The following is a 20,094-nucleotide window of genomic DNA, read 5'->3' on the forward strand; positions in this document are numbered from 1 at the left end:
CTGCTCGCTATGTCGTGACAGTTCTCTGTTTTATCCAAAGCTCCGCCGTCACCTTCAGCTCTCCTGGAATTTCAATCGCATGTTCCCTTGTATCCTCTCTCTCCACCTCCGCCAGCAGCATCCCCCAGCTTTCATCGTGTCTTCCCGTGTTTGCTGGAGACGAGGCGTGAGCGCAGGAAAACTGCTCCTACTGGTTGGGAGACAAAAGAAGGTTTTCATACTTGAATTTATGAATAGAAGTATTGGATCAGTTGACAGATCAAACATAGACCCTCTCTTAACTTTACGCAACTTTAACAGTTTTTCTCTCTTGTGTTGAATATGTAGAACACAGTGTGTGGAGGCAGAGCTGCCAATTTGTTTAACTCCAGAGATCAATATAATTAAATACCTTCATATTTTTAGTCCTATTTCTGCCTGAGCTGCAGTTGTTATTGGCCAATAGAAGGCGGTAGAGTGTGGCGCCCCCTTACATAAGAAGAATTACAGAGACCTTCATTAAAAAATAATATAATTAGCAAATAGGCCACTTAGCGACATATAATTTAAATGAGCAAGTTATATATTTATATATAGGTAAGGGGTAAAAATTATAATCAACAATTAAAATGTTGATCTGAACTCTAATTAGTCGGAGGGGCGGAAGAATCTTAGCCCATTAACTCATAAATTGTTTATAGTCTATAGGAGATTGCAGATTCTACATCATCGCCCAACAAGTGACAGCAGGGGGGTGGGTCCCATTAATGGAATCCTGGGCAGCTAGAAGTGAACCGGAGTAAATTATTGAATGAAATGGTGTATCGTTGAACTTTAGCAGAGTCAGAGGCTGGAGAGGACAATATAATTTACAAAATATAGCAATTAATGTAAGTTAAGTCACTGAAAATGATGCAGATTAGAGAAGAACATTCCAAGAGAGGCTCAGAGTCAAGAGCTTGGACCTGATCTACTGGAAATCTTTGGTTCTGATGAGCATTGCTTGACTGTTGGAATGTGTATATTTTGGATTTGGATTTACTGCTGATTTGGAAGATGGGAGAAATAGAACAAATGCTTTTGACTTTAATGCAGCTTTATTATTTGGTACGTGTGTGCAATTAAACTACTATAAATACTGTTCATGATATCATCACCTCAAATCAGACTGAACTGGCCGAACCTGAGCGAACTCTCCAGTTTAATATCAGATCTTGATAGTTTTAGACAGAAATCTTGAAAATAGTAGTTTTTGGTGATCTTACCTCTGGAAAAATGTTTGATATTTCCTTTTACATACGTTTATGTTGGAAGTATTGAACCCTTTACTCAGATGGCTTTGACTATTTTCTGAACAGTCTTACATAAAAACATAAGCCTATTAAAAAAATATATATATATATAAATAAATGCTTTACATGATAGAACTACTGAATATTGATTTACTTTCATATAATAATTATATAATATTCTAGTTTAAATTTAAAATAATTTTTTCATGACAAAAAGTCAACAAGTACTCAACAAATAATTAATAATTATCCCTACATGATTAATCCTATCACAAACCCCACAATTTCTATTGTATTTTCTGGAGAACTCATTGATTATTTCAAAACTTTGAGTATATTTAGCTGATAATACTTTTGTACATATACTTGAATAGGATTTTGAAGGTAGAACTTGGATCTGAAGATTCCACTGTGGAGCAACTCTTGAGGAAATATGAAATGAAAATCAAGCTTATAAGAAATGCATATCAAGACCAGACCAGGAGCATTTTTGTTTTATATACACATTTATATTATATACACTGTACAGAGCTCAAAAAATAAATGGTCGATATTTAACATTGTGCACTCCACAGATGTGTGACTACAAAGAGAAAAGGGAGTGAAAGAAGGGACTGAGTCATACCAAGGACAGACAGATATCAACATCCCCAGTAAATACTGATTCTTTTTTTCTCTTTTTTTCATACAGGACACTTCACAATCATTTGTTGAGTATATAAATTAAAATGTTGCTGGTTAACCTCTCTTTGTCTCAAGCAGAGTGCCCAAAATCAGAACTACAAGCTTGTCCGCAGAAATTTACCGGTGTTTGGCCAGTGATGTGTAGAAAGATGATTCTAGTTGCATTCCTTAGAACTAATACATACCGAACCCTGACTGATATTCAAGCAATATTCAAGTTGCATTGCTTGAGGTGACTTTCATTAAGCCTTTGGAATGTAATGCTTTGTCAGCAGCACTCTCAGTAATGCCTTGTTTAACACACAGGGCCATCGGCACAGACAGACGACCGTGTTCCTGGTTATTTTGGGATGCTCCAATGCTTGGCTCTGACCTGAGATGTAGCTAACAGTGATGCAAGAGGTGATGATTATCTCCTGTCACCTTTTTTTCTCTCTACCCCCTCCCTGACACTCGGAGAGGGGGCCCATATGGTGAGGAGCAAGGCGTGGCAGGGTTTATAAGGCACACACAGAACACTTTGTGCCAGAAAGCATGTGTGCACGACAGGGGTGTTTGGGGGGGTGAACGTCAGCTGCGATGTGAGGGACCCACCCTTCGTTATTTTGGCCTGGATGATCAGAGAGAAAGCACGGATCGCACAAAATGTCACTAGCTGCTTCTGTAAAAAATCTGGTGTATGGCAGTCAAAGAAAACAGGCTTTTATCCGGGGTTGTTGCAAAGCTGGTTTAAGATTCATCCTAAGTGCATGTATAACAAATTCCCCTCGAACCAAACGTCATTTTAAAAACCACACATGAGCAGTGACCCTGCTATGAAGAGAGGTTTGTTCCAGCATCGTCATCAACAAGTGTAGTGATTCTTAAGGAATTGACAACCTTATTTTCTTTGTACATCTGGATTGTTTCATACAGAATAAAAACGGTAAACAATGTTGTTCTGTATTAAACTGACAAAATAGAACTCAGTGCAGATAAACACACAGAGGGACTCACAATAAATACAATCACACATATAAACTCAAGTTCAAATATTGACACTCATCCAGACACACACATGCACACAGCCAGTAGACCAAAAAAAACAATCAGTGGAATGTAAAAAGATTTTTCTCCCAGTTATTATTTCGTTCATTTCATTTTCATTCATCCTCCTAACACGTGTCTAAATGGGACTCAGGAGGGGGGAGGTCACATTCAGGCAGTGATTCAAACAACTGGCATAGAGACTTGTGACCAACTCAAAACTCCTATGGACTCTTAATGCTCTGTAACAACGAGGAAAAAGAGGCGTCTATTTGATGGTAAATACTCATGAATCTGTTAGACAATTTGTAGAGTGGGTGACAGGGAAAGTCTCTTTTTTCCATCTACATTAAATTTTTTTAATATGTCAACCCTGAGCAAAGTCATTTACGACCTCCTTTTATTTAACTAAACTCAGTATTCATTCCTAACCTCGGAAATTGAGGTTAAAATTTTTTAAAAAAAAAATAAAAACTTATTTTTCAATATGAGATATATTTTAAATAAATGTATATATATTTGAAAAATACCCTGGTTACTCAGGTTGGATGGAATTGGATTTTGAAAGTAGTTTTTGTATTATTCTAGTCCAATTGAAAATGACGATGAGTACCACAATGACATCCTTTGGATTTCCTTTGCAGTTGAAGTGGCAGCAGTGATTTCAGGGGATCAAACACACGACATATACATAACGATATCTTTCTGGTTCTGCGTTCCTTTAAATAATTTATATTCGGTGGACGGACTCTTTTCAACTTGTGACCTCCCCATGTCTTCAGCTAAGATCAACACCACAAGCTCTAACAATACTTTATGTTCACCATCATTATCAAGGGCAATTGCTATTTTTAACAATATCTTTAATTTAGTTGTGCAAGTCCAAACCTGCGCACCTGCATGTACACATGCACGCACGCACACACACACTCTAACACACACACACACACACACACACACACACACTTACGGTAGCTGGCTTTTTGCTTATTTTCAGTCTGGAAGAACAAGTTGATTTTCTACGTTCTTTTTTGAAAAACCAAAAAATAAATCACAACATTAATCACTTTACTCTTTTTTTCTGTCCATCTGGTTTTCTTTTCCGAGAAAATAGGAAAGAATGTATTTTTTTTTTTTTTTTTTTTTTTTTACACTCATCCTCCAGGACCAGTGTTTTATTATCTTGTTCTTATCCTTTTTTTTATTTGGAGATCTTCATTTGGGGTTACAGCACATCACCCACAGCACGCACAGACGACGAAGGGTTCCAGCCAAGGGAGAATTATTACAGGGGTGCCAGAGAAAGAGTGGAATGTGAAAAAGATCAAACATGGGTTGAGTGACAGGGTCCAGTTCCATTTTTAAATACAGGGCATCACTCCTCCATTACCTTTGTCGGTTTTCCTGATATTTCAGGCATTTTAAGGGGATGGAAGAAAGAGTGACTGCAACAGAAGAGGACTTGAACAAGAGGTGAGGAGCAGAGTGGAAGATTCCTCCCTGCATCACCCGATGTAGGGACATCCACACTCAGGTGCATGTTTGAAGCAGGCCGCCTTGCCGCCATAGAGGATAGCTGGAGTATCAGATAGATCCGTTTTTGGTCATGGGTGGCAAGAGGTAGGCTACTGCTCGGATGTAGAACACTGAGAATGTTTGACAAGGTGGAGGAAAGACTCGTCTTAAAAAGAAAGGGCACAAAGGAGGAAGTGTGTCAAGACATCACAGACATTTTTAAGTTCAGACAAATGGATAAAAGGGGGTGAGATGGGAATCAGATTTGGACAAGGGTGAAGTTTAAGGATGATGTCACAAGGGGGCATATCAAAGAGGCCTGAGAACAAAGAGATGACACACAGTTCCTGCAGCCCGAGGCCGCAGTTAGAGAGTAGGGGGATATGTGCTGAGGGCGGGGGTGGGGGGGTGGCGGATGCTGAATTCTGAGGGGGGGGACACTGTAGGCAGGTTTGGTCCCTGGGTCCCTCAGGTCTTGAGAGCGTGCCACTGAGCCACAGTGGTGCGAGGGTGACCCATCATGTCCTTCCAGTGCTTTACCTCTGCAGGGCCACTTTTCCACGAAAGATAGATCTGTGAAAAGAAGAAAGTCGGTGTAACTCGTGCAGTATCACAAAGACACTGATGTTATTTGTAAAAAGCAGAGCCAAAAATCTGTCAGGTATTACGCGGGTAAAGAGACGCTCAGTGAGACTTAAGTCTAGCCCTGCTTTCACCGCTAAGCCTGCAACTACACTCCGGATTCAATTCAAATCCACGACGGGGAAAAAAAGCCATTAGAGGAAGAGATTTCCCTTGCAGAGATACTCTGAGAGAGGATAACGCTGACACTAATGAAGATCAGACACAGAGTCTTTAGGTAATTCTCATGTAGAAAGAGAATCCAGGTCTGCACATGTCATAGAAACCATAATAGTAGCACACAGCTCAGATATTATTCTTACAGTGTCTGATGAACGACTTGATTTGGGCTTTGGGGTCTTTCCAGACAGAAACTATAAATTGTGTCGAGCTCTGTTCACCACTATTTATCAATGCTTGTAGAGCTGCTGGTATTTGGTCATAAGTAAACAATCCATCAGCATATACAAGGGTCTGGGCTTGTATAGAGCTGAGTTGTGTACTGATATATGAATTAGTAATGGCATTTAAATACATGTAGGCTAAAGCTTAACTCCACTAGTCTGTACATATCTAATAATTTCCTGGAAGGTTTCCTGAAAAGAGAAAGTAGTCTACTAATGATTACAGCTGAAGCAGAGACAGTGAACAAGTTAACATGGACACCAATATTCCAATATTAAGACAATAGTCTTAATAAGACACTGTCCTGTAAAGAGCGTTTTCAGATTAACTTAAGATCTTATTCAGAATGTTTTTTGGAGTTTTCTGATCTTAGCCGCATTATGTGGATATGTATACGTCTTAATCGCATATAAATGGGAAAATGAATGGAATATTCTAATAGCAACATCACAATCAAAATAAGGCTTTATTCAGAATATGGGCAATAGACAGAATGTTGCTGTCCATGTAAATGTAGTCAGTGTTCAGTTGGTGCACTTTAAATTCGAATTCATTCTGATTAACTTTTAGAAAATGTTATAAGCTTATTCTGCTCACTCGCCAAGAGCTTCAGCCATTGTTGTATTTACGGGACAAATAATACTTGTCCCCTAAGCGGCATAACTTCTTCAGACAAACTGGGCGCTAACAGGAAGTGATGCGACAGGTCAGCTGGTCAGGAAGGGGCTCGCTGGTCAGCATGCTAACTTCAGTAGAAACAAAGAAGTGACTGAAATAGACCTTTACACCGTCATTAACATCGGTGTAAAGGTGAGTAAAGGAATGAAAGTTAATGTTGAACCTGTAACGTTTCTGCTTGATTACAAGACAGTTAATGCTCACGTTGGAGTAGCTAGGCTAATAGCCAAACGGTACTATAGCCTCTTTAATCCAATTTAGTCTAAAACTATTAGTTAGTGAATAGCAGCTCAACTGAAATATTCATCAATGTGACTTTTTCTACAGGCAATACACAGATGAACATATATGAAGGATTAAGTTTGAACAATTAAGTTATAAAATATTAACAGTATATCAGGAGATAAAAGAATTTACAGAATTAATAAGTACGCATAGAAATGGCTGATACTGACATTGGCAACCAAAACATTCAAAGGCTCTTTGCCTCTCTCAGCCTCGGTGTTTGCAATTGATCCTTGAGGATTTTTCTTAGGGCAAGTGATGTGTTTTTCTAAAGAGACCAGCAGATCCATCATAACTGAAAAGTTCAGGCAAAAAGCTGACAATACTACACTAATGTGCAACGTATTAAAACATGTTCTGTTATTGTTCAGAGCGAATTTGATTACATCTTGTACATGTTATGAAATTCTACATTTTAGGAGATGACATTTGAGAGCGAGCACCTGCCTGCGCCTGGATTTCATTTTGGTCGTTGGTGTAAATCTCTGCTTCACACGCAAAATTAAGCATTTTCAAGACTTGTCATTTGTTGAAGGCTACATTTATTCATTTACAGTTCATATGACCGGTCTGCATGTACCAGCAGGGGTCAGTAGAGACTGGCGATCAAAAGCGATCAGCTGGTGATGTTCTATCACGGTCAGGATAATGTGGAGGAAGAAGAAGATGAGGATAATGAAGAAGAAGAAGAAGACGGAAGAAGTGGGAAGGAGATACCTTTCCAATGACATCATTGCGACTGAGCCTGTCCTTGTCCATGACGGTTATAATTATGGTGGTCTCCCTCAGCACGTGGGCAGGCACATCGAAGGGGAAGGACTCGTTGAACACAGGGTTCAGACAGCGCTTCATTACCACTGTCTTCTTCTTTTCCACACGTTTGTCCTTGTTCATCAACCACACTTTTACGTATGGGTCTGTGGAGAAGCAGAAGCACATCCATGTTTACTATAATTTAATGCATTGTTACTATGTGTGCTGCTGTGGGCTTGATGTGATTTTCTAGAAGTAAATCATGTCATTTTTTATGTTGAAGCTGCGTTAATGTAGAAGGTCAACGCTAAAAGGACACGGGAGATGAAGGAGCATCTTTACCAGAAGTGCCTCCGATGTCCATGGCTTTGAGGTTTCGGGCTTTCATGATGCTCACAGTGATGACGTTGGCTGTGGGGTTGTAGCACAGAGACACCAGCAGATCCCCTCGACTCCCCTGGAGAAATCATACACACAACAGCAGCCGATTGTTTACTTTTTTGTCCCCTTTTCCCCCATTGTTCTCCGTTCAGCTGCTTACTGTGTATTTTCTGTGTCTATCTCTGGCTTTCTATGTTCTCTCCGTCTACCTGTCAGCCTCCTCCACATTCCCTTCCATCCCGTCTCCCACCAGCACCCTGCCACATTTCCCCCGGGAGCGTCACAGCAGCCAGGAATGACATCACCCGTTACATTCTGTCCCATCGTCTCGCTCGCCCCCTCCTCCCCCTTCCTCTACATCCTTCCTTCCCTCCCACCCCCTTCTTTCTCACTCACGCTGCCATCGCTACATGGTTTCAGCTCCTTCCAGAACGTCTGCATGTTGGCCAGGTCAAGCTTGTTAAGGGGGATGGACACCTCTCCTATTGGGTCATTCCTACTGAAGCGGTCGTAGTCGAGAACCTGCAGGTATAGAGTCCTCTGGACCACCTTCTCGTAAGGGAACCCTGAGAGAGAAACAGAAACAGCACAATCCCCAAAGGACACAGTGAGGCACATGGAAAAGAAACAGCTTAAGCTTTCAGTTAATGCTTAAGGTTTTATCAAAGCTCCCTCCATCGAACCTTCAAACAAGAAGGTTTCATTCCAGTGGGGGTTTAGATTCTTCCTCTTCACTTTGGTCTCCAGTTTGTGCTTCTTGTCCGGCAGCAGGTACAGTTTGACAAATGGGTCAGAGGTGCCGGAAAAATCCTTTGCAGGCAAATCCTGGCCCTTCAGGATTTTGACGGTGAGGGTGGAGTCCTGAAAACTGTACCCAACGCTGAACTGAACACGACCCAGCTTTTCACACACCGGACCCTCGTGGTCGTCTTCCTCGGAACCTGGAGACAACTTAGAGGCACAGGAAACAAATGTTACTTTCTTTTTATATATTCTCAGGGGTTTAATTATTGCTACATTGTAAGTGAAGCATAAACATCCCTTTTTTAAAAGAGGGGCTTGATAAGGGTCAGTGTGTCCAGTCTGACGCTATGTTTAAAATTACTCCATATTTACTCAAGTATACTGTATTTATTATCTGATATTTAATTTGAGCGTCAAAGTTCATAGTGTTAGAAAAAATAAAATCCCATTCTGCAATATGTCTCACGTTAAAGATGTGATAAATCACTCTAATCTGAAAATACATCTGCCGGTGAAGACTCAAAATGATGATGATTCATAAGTGTCTGAAATCTCAATTTACTGCTCACCGCAGAGTAAATTAGTGAGAGTCTATTATTCTATAACAGAGAGCAGTGAATGATTGAATGAGCAGCAACGACAGTCCTCAGAGTTATAAAAGGTTTGAACAGCGACAGCTCCATAGGAACTGAGCACACTCTTTCAGTTGATATGGACAGTGTGATGTTGTTGAAAGCTCCACAACCAAAGAAGCAAGTGAATTCTGAGATTCCAACATGAAGCTGACTCAACGCTTCTGAAACGAATACTCAACGTTTGAGCGTTCATGGAGGGAGGATTTATTACAGCTCTGATGTATTAGTTTTAACCATAGACAGGTGATGGACAACGCATCTCCACTTCTTCCCGCTATCCGGAAAGCCAGAAGCCAAACTACCACGGACATGAACACTGTCATCTTGCGTAAGAGCAATCGGGGGATAAAGCCACGGTAGCGAGGTCCCGCCAATAAAGAGATTGACCAATCTGTGCTGTCAATCATGATGTTTCCCCCTTTTTTATAGCATCAAATAACTGAGGGAAACCAATCTTTTAGGTTTGGCTCATATTGCATTGACTAACATAGAGGAGGCAGGGTATAGGAGCTATACTGCGGCCAGCCACCAGGTGGTAATGAGACACTTGGCTTCACTTTAGGGGAGCTGTCAAGTTGACCAAATTTATACAATTATACCTTCAATGGTTTTAACCAGGTGAACCCACTAACCTGCAAGCAAAGTGTATAAAGGTGTACCCAATTTTGGCCCATAAGAATTGAACTATATTCTTATCAGACAACATGGTCAAACTTATCCAACCTTTCAGGTGAGCTGGCAGGTATTATAATTGATCACAGTAACTAAGTAACTTAGACTTCAGTCCACAGGGGGCACTAATTCTACACCTTAACTTGAAAATACAGTTCCTGACCGTCAAACTCGAATAGTATTTTGTCACGTGGCTGCTGTGTCCGACGTGCGACCAGGGCACCAAGTGTCTGAAGCAGTAAGGAGATGACAGGCAGATAAACTGTCGGTCAGACCGTCTCACTGATGGTGCCATGGCCCGGGCCGAGGGAGGGACACAAATCCAGTTTTAAAAAGTGCTATCTGATGGAGGAAGAGCTGCAGGCATCACTCAAAGAGCAGTTCCAGAAATGTAATATCCAATTCCATATTATCCCACATATTTCTGATGGTGCTGCTCAACCTCATTCTCCATGCTGAATATGATCACTTTTCATTATGCAGTCCTCCACCCAACAGCTGGCCTAAATTGCTTTTCCCCATTTTCTGCATTTGGGCTCTCTCTCTCTTTCTCCCCTCTTCCCATTCAATTCTTAAATTCTCCTCTCTAATTTCTTTTTTTACTGAAAACCAAACAACCCACATGCAGTTAATGCAAATACAGAAGGAGCACAAAACATGGTAAAGTCTGCATAACATAAGGATAAATCTAGAGATACCCTGCATATTTGTTGTCTTGGAATGTGGTTATGTGCTTTATTTGTTTAAGGTAACAAACAAGGAAAGGATAAGGATGCTAACTTCTATTTTCTATTATTATCAACAAATACAAGACCAAAAGACCCAATTGATCAACGAATTGAAATACAAATTTTGCCAGACACGTAAAAGATGCTGACGGAGATTTTTGGCGATATGAATGTGCTGTAAACAAAGACTGTTTGATCCTGCCACCTGTACTCTATCAAGATGCCACGCCTCATCTGAATGTTAAGGCCATTTTCCTGTTGTTGTGAATACATCTGACCCGGAAAAATCTCCTGCTGCATCTCCATATGTGAAAGACAAAGCGTTCATGTCTGAAAATGGCTTTACGTTGTCCTTTACCTGCAAATACATACCAACAAAACGTGTATCATTCCACATTAAAAGGGGCAGCAACAATTGCACTTTTGAGTCTTCCTAACAAAAAAGACTACAGTGCCCGTAAAACAATGGAGGCGCTTGCCGGATGCCCCATAGTACTCCATAGTACCCAGTACTGAGAATCGGACAAACGCATGGTTTTGGTGATTTCAAGTGATTTGTTGAAAATAATGAAACAAATAAATCACCATCCTTATTGTTCACAAATAAAGCACATATATGTAAACCTCTGCAAGCATGTGAATGTGTGAAGACGCAGGAGCAAAGACACATTCACACAACACTGTCTCTGGGTCCGTCAGCATCACACAAGGAAAGCAGCGTCCCAGTGAATCCTGATAAGAAGCATGTGATGCTGACAGGACCCCCGCCTCATCCACTGCCAACCCCTTATCAACTGAGACGCTTGAGAGGGTTGGATATTTACTGTATACTCTGACATCCTTTTTCTCAACACAGCATCTGTATACAGCACCAACTTTTTCCCTACAGCAGCACGAGTGGCACGAAAGCGAGGGTTGTGGAACATATAGACGCCTTTGGCAAAACTGCTTGGAATGAGTATTATCATTAAGCATCACCACTGTGAATTCCTTAGACACACCATGAAACCCACATAATTACACACTGCTCCTACCCATCTCTGCCATATTCTCCCAGCACCCACAGCACTGCGTGTTCTTTCGCAGCTAATTACCGAACCCCGCTGCATAAGGCCCCTGTCGCCCTCCCCTCCCAGAGTGTCACTTCAGGGTGATGATTACTGTATGTTTCTGTTCACTGAGATACTTTATGGCAATAACTCTCTGTGAGGATCCACAGGTGGGTGAGCTGAGTGGGATGAAGCAAGTTGTTTTTGAGGGACGATAGACTGTGGTGGAGGAAACGCTTCTCATTGGATTTCGAGCTATTGCACTGAAGTGCGCGGGCGTTCTTTTCTCACCATGTTCTCTAGAACCAATTATAATTCTATACTTTAATTCTTCATACAGGATGCTTTCAGAGGATAACTCTGGTTTATTGCAACTTATTTTTGTCACTTTGAACCTGATTTCCAAGACTGAGGAAATTAAAACTTAACACTGTTTACACCATAGTAAATAAAGTGATCTTCCAAGGAAATAATTCAAAATGAAACCAGGAGCTTGGTCTGTAAATAGTAATATATTTATACAGCAGACGGTTTCAGAAATAATTTTAACACCTATTTCATGTATTCCAATTTAGTTTGGATGAGTTGGTGTTTGGCTTAGAACCCATATGATTGTCTGGCTGCTCCTGTTCCTCATTAGTTTCTCTCTTTTTTTAGCAATGTTAAAATTTTCCCAGAAACTGAGACACTGACATAATAATATAATACTGTAATAGAAGTCAGTATTTGTTAACTACTGTATCAATCAGTTCAATATGTAAATTTTCTGTGCAATCAAACAACTGATATTCAAAAGAGGAGCAACACAGATATAACAACATGGCCTGCTAAATTTAATTCAAGCCATGTGTTTACAATGTTTAATTACTAATGGCGGAAGTCCAATTTGGAGGATCTTACATTACTTTTTCTCCCTTATTGGCTCATCTTCCACTTCCTCGTCTCAACGTCTGCATGTAACATTCATCTTAGATTAGGAGAGATGATGTGAGGGCCCCATTCAAGTCTCTCAGCCATCTAATTTTTTATGATTTAAAAGGTTTTGCTGACAGCAGCCTTCCTCCTCTTAATATAGACAAGCTCAGCAAAGCAGAAATAGGACACACAGCAGATGAGTTAGTGACGTATCAATAGAAGGTGTCTCATGGGGCTGTGTTGATATTGTGCGTTACCATGAGCATGTCACTGGTGGCTGAGTTGGCCAAGTCAGACACAGAGGAGTTGGCATCGTGGCGGCGTCCGCTCTCATCTGGGGTTTGACCTCTGGGGCTACTGCCTGGTTTACCTGGAGTCCTGTTGAAATGGAGAGAGACACATACATATTAATAAGCATGATAAGTAATGTACCTTTGGTCCATCATTTACAATTGAAGCTAGAAGTAATGCAAATTCATCTTTCACTTGTGTATGCCACACAAAATAATAAAATACAGTAGATAAGAAAACACAATACATGACCCATAATACAATTTCAAAAAAATTCAAATATTGTATTGTAAGTGCTATGTTAGGTTACAGTAAGGTTGATCCGTACCAATTAAAAACGTGATTAATAAAGTGATGTGTGCCTGCTCAGCTCATTGCTGCTACTTACAGCGAAACAATTTTTTAATCACACGGGGCTCTGAACCTTCCTCCTGGTGGCATAACAGACTGTGTTTAGACTTCACTGAACTCTGGAGGTTTGTGGTAACAATTTGAGGGGAACTCTTGGGACGATCTTAAACACTAATTGTGATCTGGTTTTTATGGCCCAACATGAGTACCGAGCCAGTCTCAACACTCTTGTGGCTGAAAATGAGCACCCTGGGTCTAACGTGTTGTGGAGCTGTCATGGACGACTCGTGGGAAAACACTAAAGCCTGTGAGATGAGGTTTATGTAACAGAAGGAGGTAGTCAAAAGAATAACAAGGCTAGTTTTCATAAGCCATTTGTAGCTATAGACTGTATTTCTAAGAAACACCAGAAATATACATGACTATCTTTGACAAAGCTGTAAAATACACCTGTCGGCTTTTTGTGTTCTCGACTGCAGCCGTATTTACTTTTCTTGTTTGCTTATTTCTTTGATCGGCTTTAGTCCAATGGAGATAACGGAGCTGCATATCAAAAGCACACTAATTACACTTATTTACTTTCCTGTCAGAGTTAGATGTGAAAATTGAAGCCACTTTAACATCTAATAATGTAAATATGAAGCAGGAGCTGATAATTAGACGTAGGCTGGCAGTCAGAAGCCGGTTAGTGTAGCCTGAAAACTGGAGACACCGGGAAACAGCATTGCTCTTTCAAGAAATCTGTCTCCCAGCACTTTCACAGCTCACTAATACATATCTTGTTTGTTGAAAGCCTTTATCCTACGCTACGCTAACAGAGTTCTGGTAACGGCTTAATATTTACAGTATAAACTCTTTTCATCCAACTCTTGCTAAGAAATTAAATAAATAAATTTGCAGAAATGGTGAACCATCGCTTTAATGCGTTTAGAATCAAGCAGTTCCAGTGTCCACATACTTTTAGTCAAATAGTGTTTGTCTCTAAAGCAGGAGAGGAGTTGGAATAAACTCACTGATGTGGACTGCAACAGTATTGGAGAAAATAAATGTACGAATAGTCATTTAGACACAAAATAATTAGGGCTGGGCAAGTTAACTAGTTAATTACGAGTTAACTCATCACTTATTTAACTCAACTAATTATTTTATCTCGCATTAACTCAGGTTTGATTATTTATTGTTTTATTGTGAAAGTCAGGCTTTTATTTTGTGAAAGTCTGTTGCTGACTGCTGCGGAACCGGAAAAAATAAAATAATTGGCGGATAAACAACCATGGATAAGGCTACGGAGCTTTTACATGGCCATTTTCATTTTAAAGTCCTTCCAGACGGCGGAGTCGACAGAACCAAAGTTATTTGTAGCCACTGCCAAGGTGAATTTTCTTATCACCGGAGTACTTCCAGTCTAAAATATCACCTAAATGCAAAACACACAGTTGATATCAGCAAATCACTCAACGAAACAGCGAGCGAGCGAGGCTTCGGCAGACTACGATAGACGCAGGGAGGAGTATAGTTTTTCATAACGAAGAGGATAACATTAATGCCCTGGCAGTGGCATTGAGCTTTAACTTTGTATTTGCTTTGATAACATTGTTAAGTTGAGATTTACACTGAATATTTTATTTAACTGCAACTGTATTAAATGCTGATGTTAAAAGTTTTTGCACAACAAATGTTATGGCACTTTCGTTCATATGGCAGAACATTGAAAATAAAATTGCGTTATACACTACTTTTTAATTCATTATTGGATTTTGCGTATACAAATGCGATTAATCATGATTAATCAGGGAAATCATGCGGTTAATCGCGATTAAAACTTTTAATCGTTGCCCAGCCCTAAAAATAATATAATAGTAACAGTAGCAAAGGAGCCCCAGACATGGACAAAATACACCATCAAACTAAATAAAATTTTCATTGCAAGATCTTTAGAAATAAACCATAATATGTCTGGAAAATCCTTAGACAAAAAAAGATAGAGAACAAGGAAATAAGAAAATTTGAAAGACTACTCCTTGCTCATATTATACAACAGTTCGGTCGACATGGAAATACAAAGAGCTAATACTAGTGTCTGTCTCTGCGTATTGACAAATAAGACTAATGAGCACTTATCGCTGCGAGAGAGACGACCCAGGGAGAAATAAACACGCAGATATAGAGAGCGGGAGTCAGACAGACTGAAACAGTTTGAGCGAATGAACGGGTGAGCTGTTAAACACAAAGGGGAAAGCAGAAGTGAGATTAGAAGATGGTATTGTGGGAAAGATTATCCGAGGAGGAGAGATACAGTTGAAAACGTATCTGTGAGAGTAGGAGAGTATTTGTCTTTGTTGAGACATGGGGGATTAAATAGAATGAACAAAGTGAGGTTACTGACTCAAATTAATGCGAAACTAAGACACACACACACACACGTTTGTCCTTCTATTTTAGTGAGGACATTGATTGGCTTAATTAATTCCCTAGCCCCTTACCCTAACCTTAACCATCCAGACTAAATGCCTAACCTTAACCCATAACCTAACCTAACCCAATTCTAACCCTAAAACCAAGTCTTAACCTTCAAACAGCCTTTTGAGTCAAAATGTCCTCACTTTCCAGAAATGTCCTCACTTTGTAGGTGTTTGATATGGTCCTCACAAAGACATAAGTACAGGAACACACACACAGTAGCCGTAAAATAAATCCAGGAAGGAAGGGAGACAGGATTAGGGCCTGGAAATAAAACACACCAGATTTGGTTTGGGTGTAAGAGTCAGATGCTCTGGAGCAGCGAGAGGAAGCAAACTGACACGTTACATGGGCAGGCAGAATAGAGGGAGGCTGGAGAAGGAGGGCTGAGAGATGGACAGGGGTTGTAGAGCAAAGAGACAAGCAAAAGTGGAGCGAGGGCGAACAAGAAAAATACAGAGAGGAGGAGAAAAGGATACGGTGCGGAGGAAAAAATAATCGATTCGTCACTCTACATTTATTTTCCGTGATCTGCAGGTCAGAGTGCTAACAATGCAGCGCAGACTGAATTCAAAATGAAATGGTTTCTGTTTCAGACGCTTGCCACATGCAGCTTACTCTTCATGTACCCGCTGATAAGGACGTCTGGAACACGACGGCGTCATTTCTGCAGCAGGTGATGGATGAAGGATGTTTGCAGGGGAGGTTAAAATAAGGTTCAATTACAGCTTCTAATAACAGCCCCGCATAGCACATCAGGAGACAATGTGTTACCTTAAAATAATTACATAACACCGGCAGTCACACACATTACACCTGGCTGTCTCGCTGTCTCTCTGTCTGTGGCGATGACGCAACTGTCCCCTGAGCTGCATTGTTTTCTCTGTTGTACCTTCAGTGTTTCATATTGTTTTATGAAGCACAGCATTTTCATTTACATCTTTCATTCAGCCTTCTAGAACAAAACTTGATATTTCAATTTCAAAAGGTTTGTTATTGTTGTTTGTAATATGTTACCCTCTATTCACAGTTTAGTTTAGTGGTTCAGCAGGAATTTTATAATAAAGTTAAACTTTATAATATAAATTCTATACATTATTTTGTTAATATTAGGCTTGAAATCACTCTTGAAACAAACCAGTGAGCACAGCAGGAGGTATCAAGGCCTGGCCTAGCCTGTACTTTTAATTTACTTACTATAACATAAGTTAAAGATGGTTAGCATATGTTAAAAAATGCCACTCATAATCCGCCACGGTTTCATCATCTTTATGTTTTAAAACGTACTTCATATTTTAATGTGTGGGAACAGAATGGATAAGTTTGAAAACAGTCAAGGTAAATCTTAACCCGGATACTCTCAGCAGCACTATCGGAGCACCAAAATGTAAAATGTCGATTTTTGGGGGAATTCCAAATATCAAAGTTTTACAAGTTTGAAAAAAAAGAAAGATGTATCCCTGTTTCACCTACTCCCCTCTTGAGTTCATTGAAACCACAGTTACACAAAAATCTCTTCAGAGGCCTCCACTCTCTGCCTATACAATACACAATGTATGTCTAGTAAATGCTTACTTGGAGGAGTTGGCCAAATGACAGCTCATTGAACTCCACTAAATCAACACCCAGCACAAAACAGAAACCACACGAATCTTGAACTTTCAACCTAACACAAACACAGCCATCTGTTTACTCCATGTTGTGCAATAGGAGTAGACTTGACGTTGGCTAATTATTAATAATCATGAAATAGGATTATTAAAATAATAAAAATTATCTATCAAAAATAATTAAATTATTAATTGAAGATGATCAGTAATCAAATAACAATAAAACCACTAATGAGAAAATAGGAATTATCAATTAGAAAGTACAAGCTGTCAATTAACAATGATAAGGTTATCAACCAAGAATAATGAAAATAATTAGTCTAAAACAATAAAATTATCAATTTAAGAATAATACTATCTATATTAATAATTGAGAAAGGGGGGCACCACCCTGGTTACCAGGGACCAACGATGTCAAGCTATAATTATCAGTCTCATAATGATAAATGTCAAATTAATAATGTCAATATTTTAATATTAACGATTACTTAATAAACAGTGAAGGCTTCTAAGTTCGAGCACAGGCGATCATAATCCAGCTGCAATCACATACATATGCACAAATAATCACAGACTACAGATACTTTAATTACAAAAGTATTTATTAAAAAGGGGAAATAAAGTTATAATGTTATTCAATGATTTATCATTTTAACAAGCTCCAATATTTCAAAGGTAAACACAGCAGCAGCACTTATCACAATTCAGAAAATACATGGACAACCTGCGGTCTACCTATGTATGTCTGTCTCTATGTGTGTGTGTGTCTGTGTCAAAGTGTCTCTCTGTGTGTGTCTATGTGTGTGTGTGTGAAATAAAGTTAGTGTTATTTAATGATTCATCATCTTAACAAACTCCCATATTTCAAAGATAACAACAGCAGCTTATCACAATTTAGAACACGCATGTAACCTCTGGTCCATCTATGTGTCTCTGTGTGTGTGTGTCTGTCTGTGTCTATCAATGTGTGTGTGTGTGTGCGAGAGAGAGAGAAAAAGAAGGGGGGTGGCGATGACGCGTAGTGACATCACATCTAAGATGGAGGCCGATCATGATTCGTGGAATCAAGGCCTAAAAACTCTCAAAATGGCGGATTGACTACAAAACAAGATGGCGGAGCCGTTATGAATTTAGAGCCAGGATGGGAGGAGAGAGAGAGCGGAGGCGTGGCAATAATAGACTCCAAATGGTGGGTTAACTTGCGTTATTCAAGATGGAGTCTATGTTAATGACACCATGTGGCCGGAGCGCACACTGGTGGTCGTCACATGAATTACACAAAGGAAATTTTAGACAAAGAGAATTCTTATCTCTGCTTGGCTTTGGGGGCCGAATGGTTTCCAGATGTGTTCAGCCTCTCTAAGCATAGATTTAACTATGTGACATGACCTGTATTATAAATACAGGTCAGAAGTGTGTATAGGTCGGTTTAGAAGGAGAGAGAGAGAACACATGTAAGGAGAGTTCAAAGAAGCTCTTAACAATACGCCTGAGATGAGTTAACAGTGATTCACCCCTCAGCCCTCAAGCGAGCGTTGTGGGCCGAGGTTCTGATCGGTGAAATCACTGCAGACTCACACAGACGTTAACAGTGCGGGCGGAGGCGCTTCTCGCGGCCCTATTTACTGCAACACAAAACATTGCGATCCAACCGGAAACCGGAAGTAGCGGCTCGGAGTAGTGGCCGGCTAAAACAATGGAACACGGAAGTTCCATCAACAAAATACACTCAAGTATTAAATCAACACGCTACATATTAAAACTAACATCTGCCCAGACAACATAAGCCTCTTACTGTGACCGTGATTTTGTGGGTTGCATGCGACTTGGCGCGAATCCCCGGAGGTTCAGTGAATCGCTTGAAGTTTCTCAGACGGGCTCTCGTGAGCACCGCAGCTGGGCCGGAGCCGATCCGTTGTGCTCCGTGGCGAGATGAGGTTTCGTCTTCTTCTGCAGCAGCGGAGATCGTGCTGCCTCACAGGGACGTTCGGCTGCTTGTAGCCGTTGTAGATCGTGTGGAAAAAAGAAAAAGTAAAGTCTATGGAAGGGTGGGAGTCCGTCCAGCGGGGCACTTCCTGTTTCGATGTCTAATCGCCTCCTTAGTTACTGAGTCGTGTGGTTAGACCTCTTGAGGTCAGAAAACAACTTGAGCAGCGTGGAAAAGAGGAGTACAAAGAAAGTCTCTTAAAAATACCGAGTTAACTAGTAGAACCCCGGAGGGGTTCTGTTGTTGCTTGGGCATCTGAGTGAAGAGAGCCAGGAGTCTGTGAGTTCAGCACTCTTATACCACCTGAGGACTTCCTGCTTCCTCAGGAAGTGGTCAGAGGGTTCAGTTGGCTCTCATCCAATGAGAATGTCAGGGTCCCGTCCTTAGTGGGCGGGGATTCGACCTCAGTGGGCGTTTCAGAGTCTCATTTAGGTTTTTGCAGAGCGGCCTGCAACATCTCCCCACCAGGGCCTGCTGGAGGGGGGGCACAGTGGGGGTTCAGGACATGCTTCCCCCACCAAGGCGAGGCTCCAGGCTGTCTAGAGAAGGTGTGAATTAAGACTGAAACTGGTTGAACTGGTTTCAGCTGGGCCTTGTAGGCCTCAAGTATTTACAACCTATTGTTTGATGGTCACTCAGGACCTCACCCCCAACAATCCCCCTTTGGCCTGGGAAGTGGGTCGTTACCCAGTTTCCAGGGCACGCTAGGGTCGAGAGTCCAGTGATAATCCATGAGAGGTAATCCTTGAGTGGAGTTGAAGCATTGAAAGTTAGTTCATCATGAGGCATAAATGTCTTTGAGGCATGAGTCTAAACAGAGAGAGGTAATTGTCTGGGCAGACAGAGGCTAAACAACATATATTCTAAAACACGGCGCACATTTCAATTTCACATAATGCTTATCGGCAGTTATTGTTAACATACTGATGAATTTCGGTGAAGAGTGAAATGAAAGAAAAGTGGAAAAAGGAACAGAAGAAAATGTTTGAGTAGGTGCTGGTGTTTTGAGGTAATCATGTGTGTTATTCTGTCA

General features: G+C 40.6%; 1 protein-coding gene across 1 annotated transcript in view; it reads right to left on the reverse strand.

The window, feature by feature from the left end:
* Window positions 1–4,964: 4,964 nt before the first annotated feature.
* The window catches only part of syt7b (synaptotagmin VIIb), a 67,860-nt gene continuing 52,730 nt past the window's right edge, over window positions 4,965–20,094 (reverse strand). The window contains exons 7-12 of the mRNA XM_061067652.1: window positions 12,620–12,740; window positions 8,303–8,570; window positions 8,016–8,185; window positions 7,581–7,695; window positions 7,203–7,402; window positions 4,965–5,069 (exon numbers count right to left, since the gene is read on the reverse strand). Of these exons, the coding sequence (XP_060923635.1) occupies window positions 4,965–5,069; window positions 7,203–7,402; window positions 7,581–7,695; window positions 8,016–8,185; window positions 8,303–8,570; window positions 12,620–12,740 (979 nt within the window). The remainder of the gene's footprint in view (window positions 5,070–7,202; window positions 7,403–7,580; window positions 7,696–8,015; window positions 8,186–8,302; window positions 8,571–12,619; window positions 12,741–20,094) is intronic.

The sequence above is a fragment of the Limanda limanda genome, chromosome 3 (genome assembly GCF_963576545.1).
Source record: "Limanda limanda chromosome 3, fLimLim1.1, whole genome shotgun sequence".
NCBI lineage: Eukaryota > Metazoa > Chordata > Actinopteri > Pleuronectiformes > Pleuronectidae > Limanda > Limanda limanda.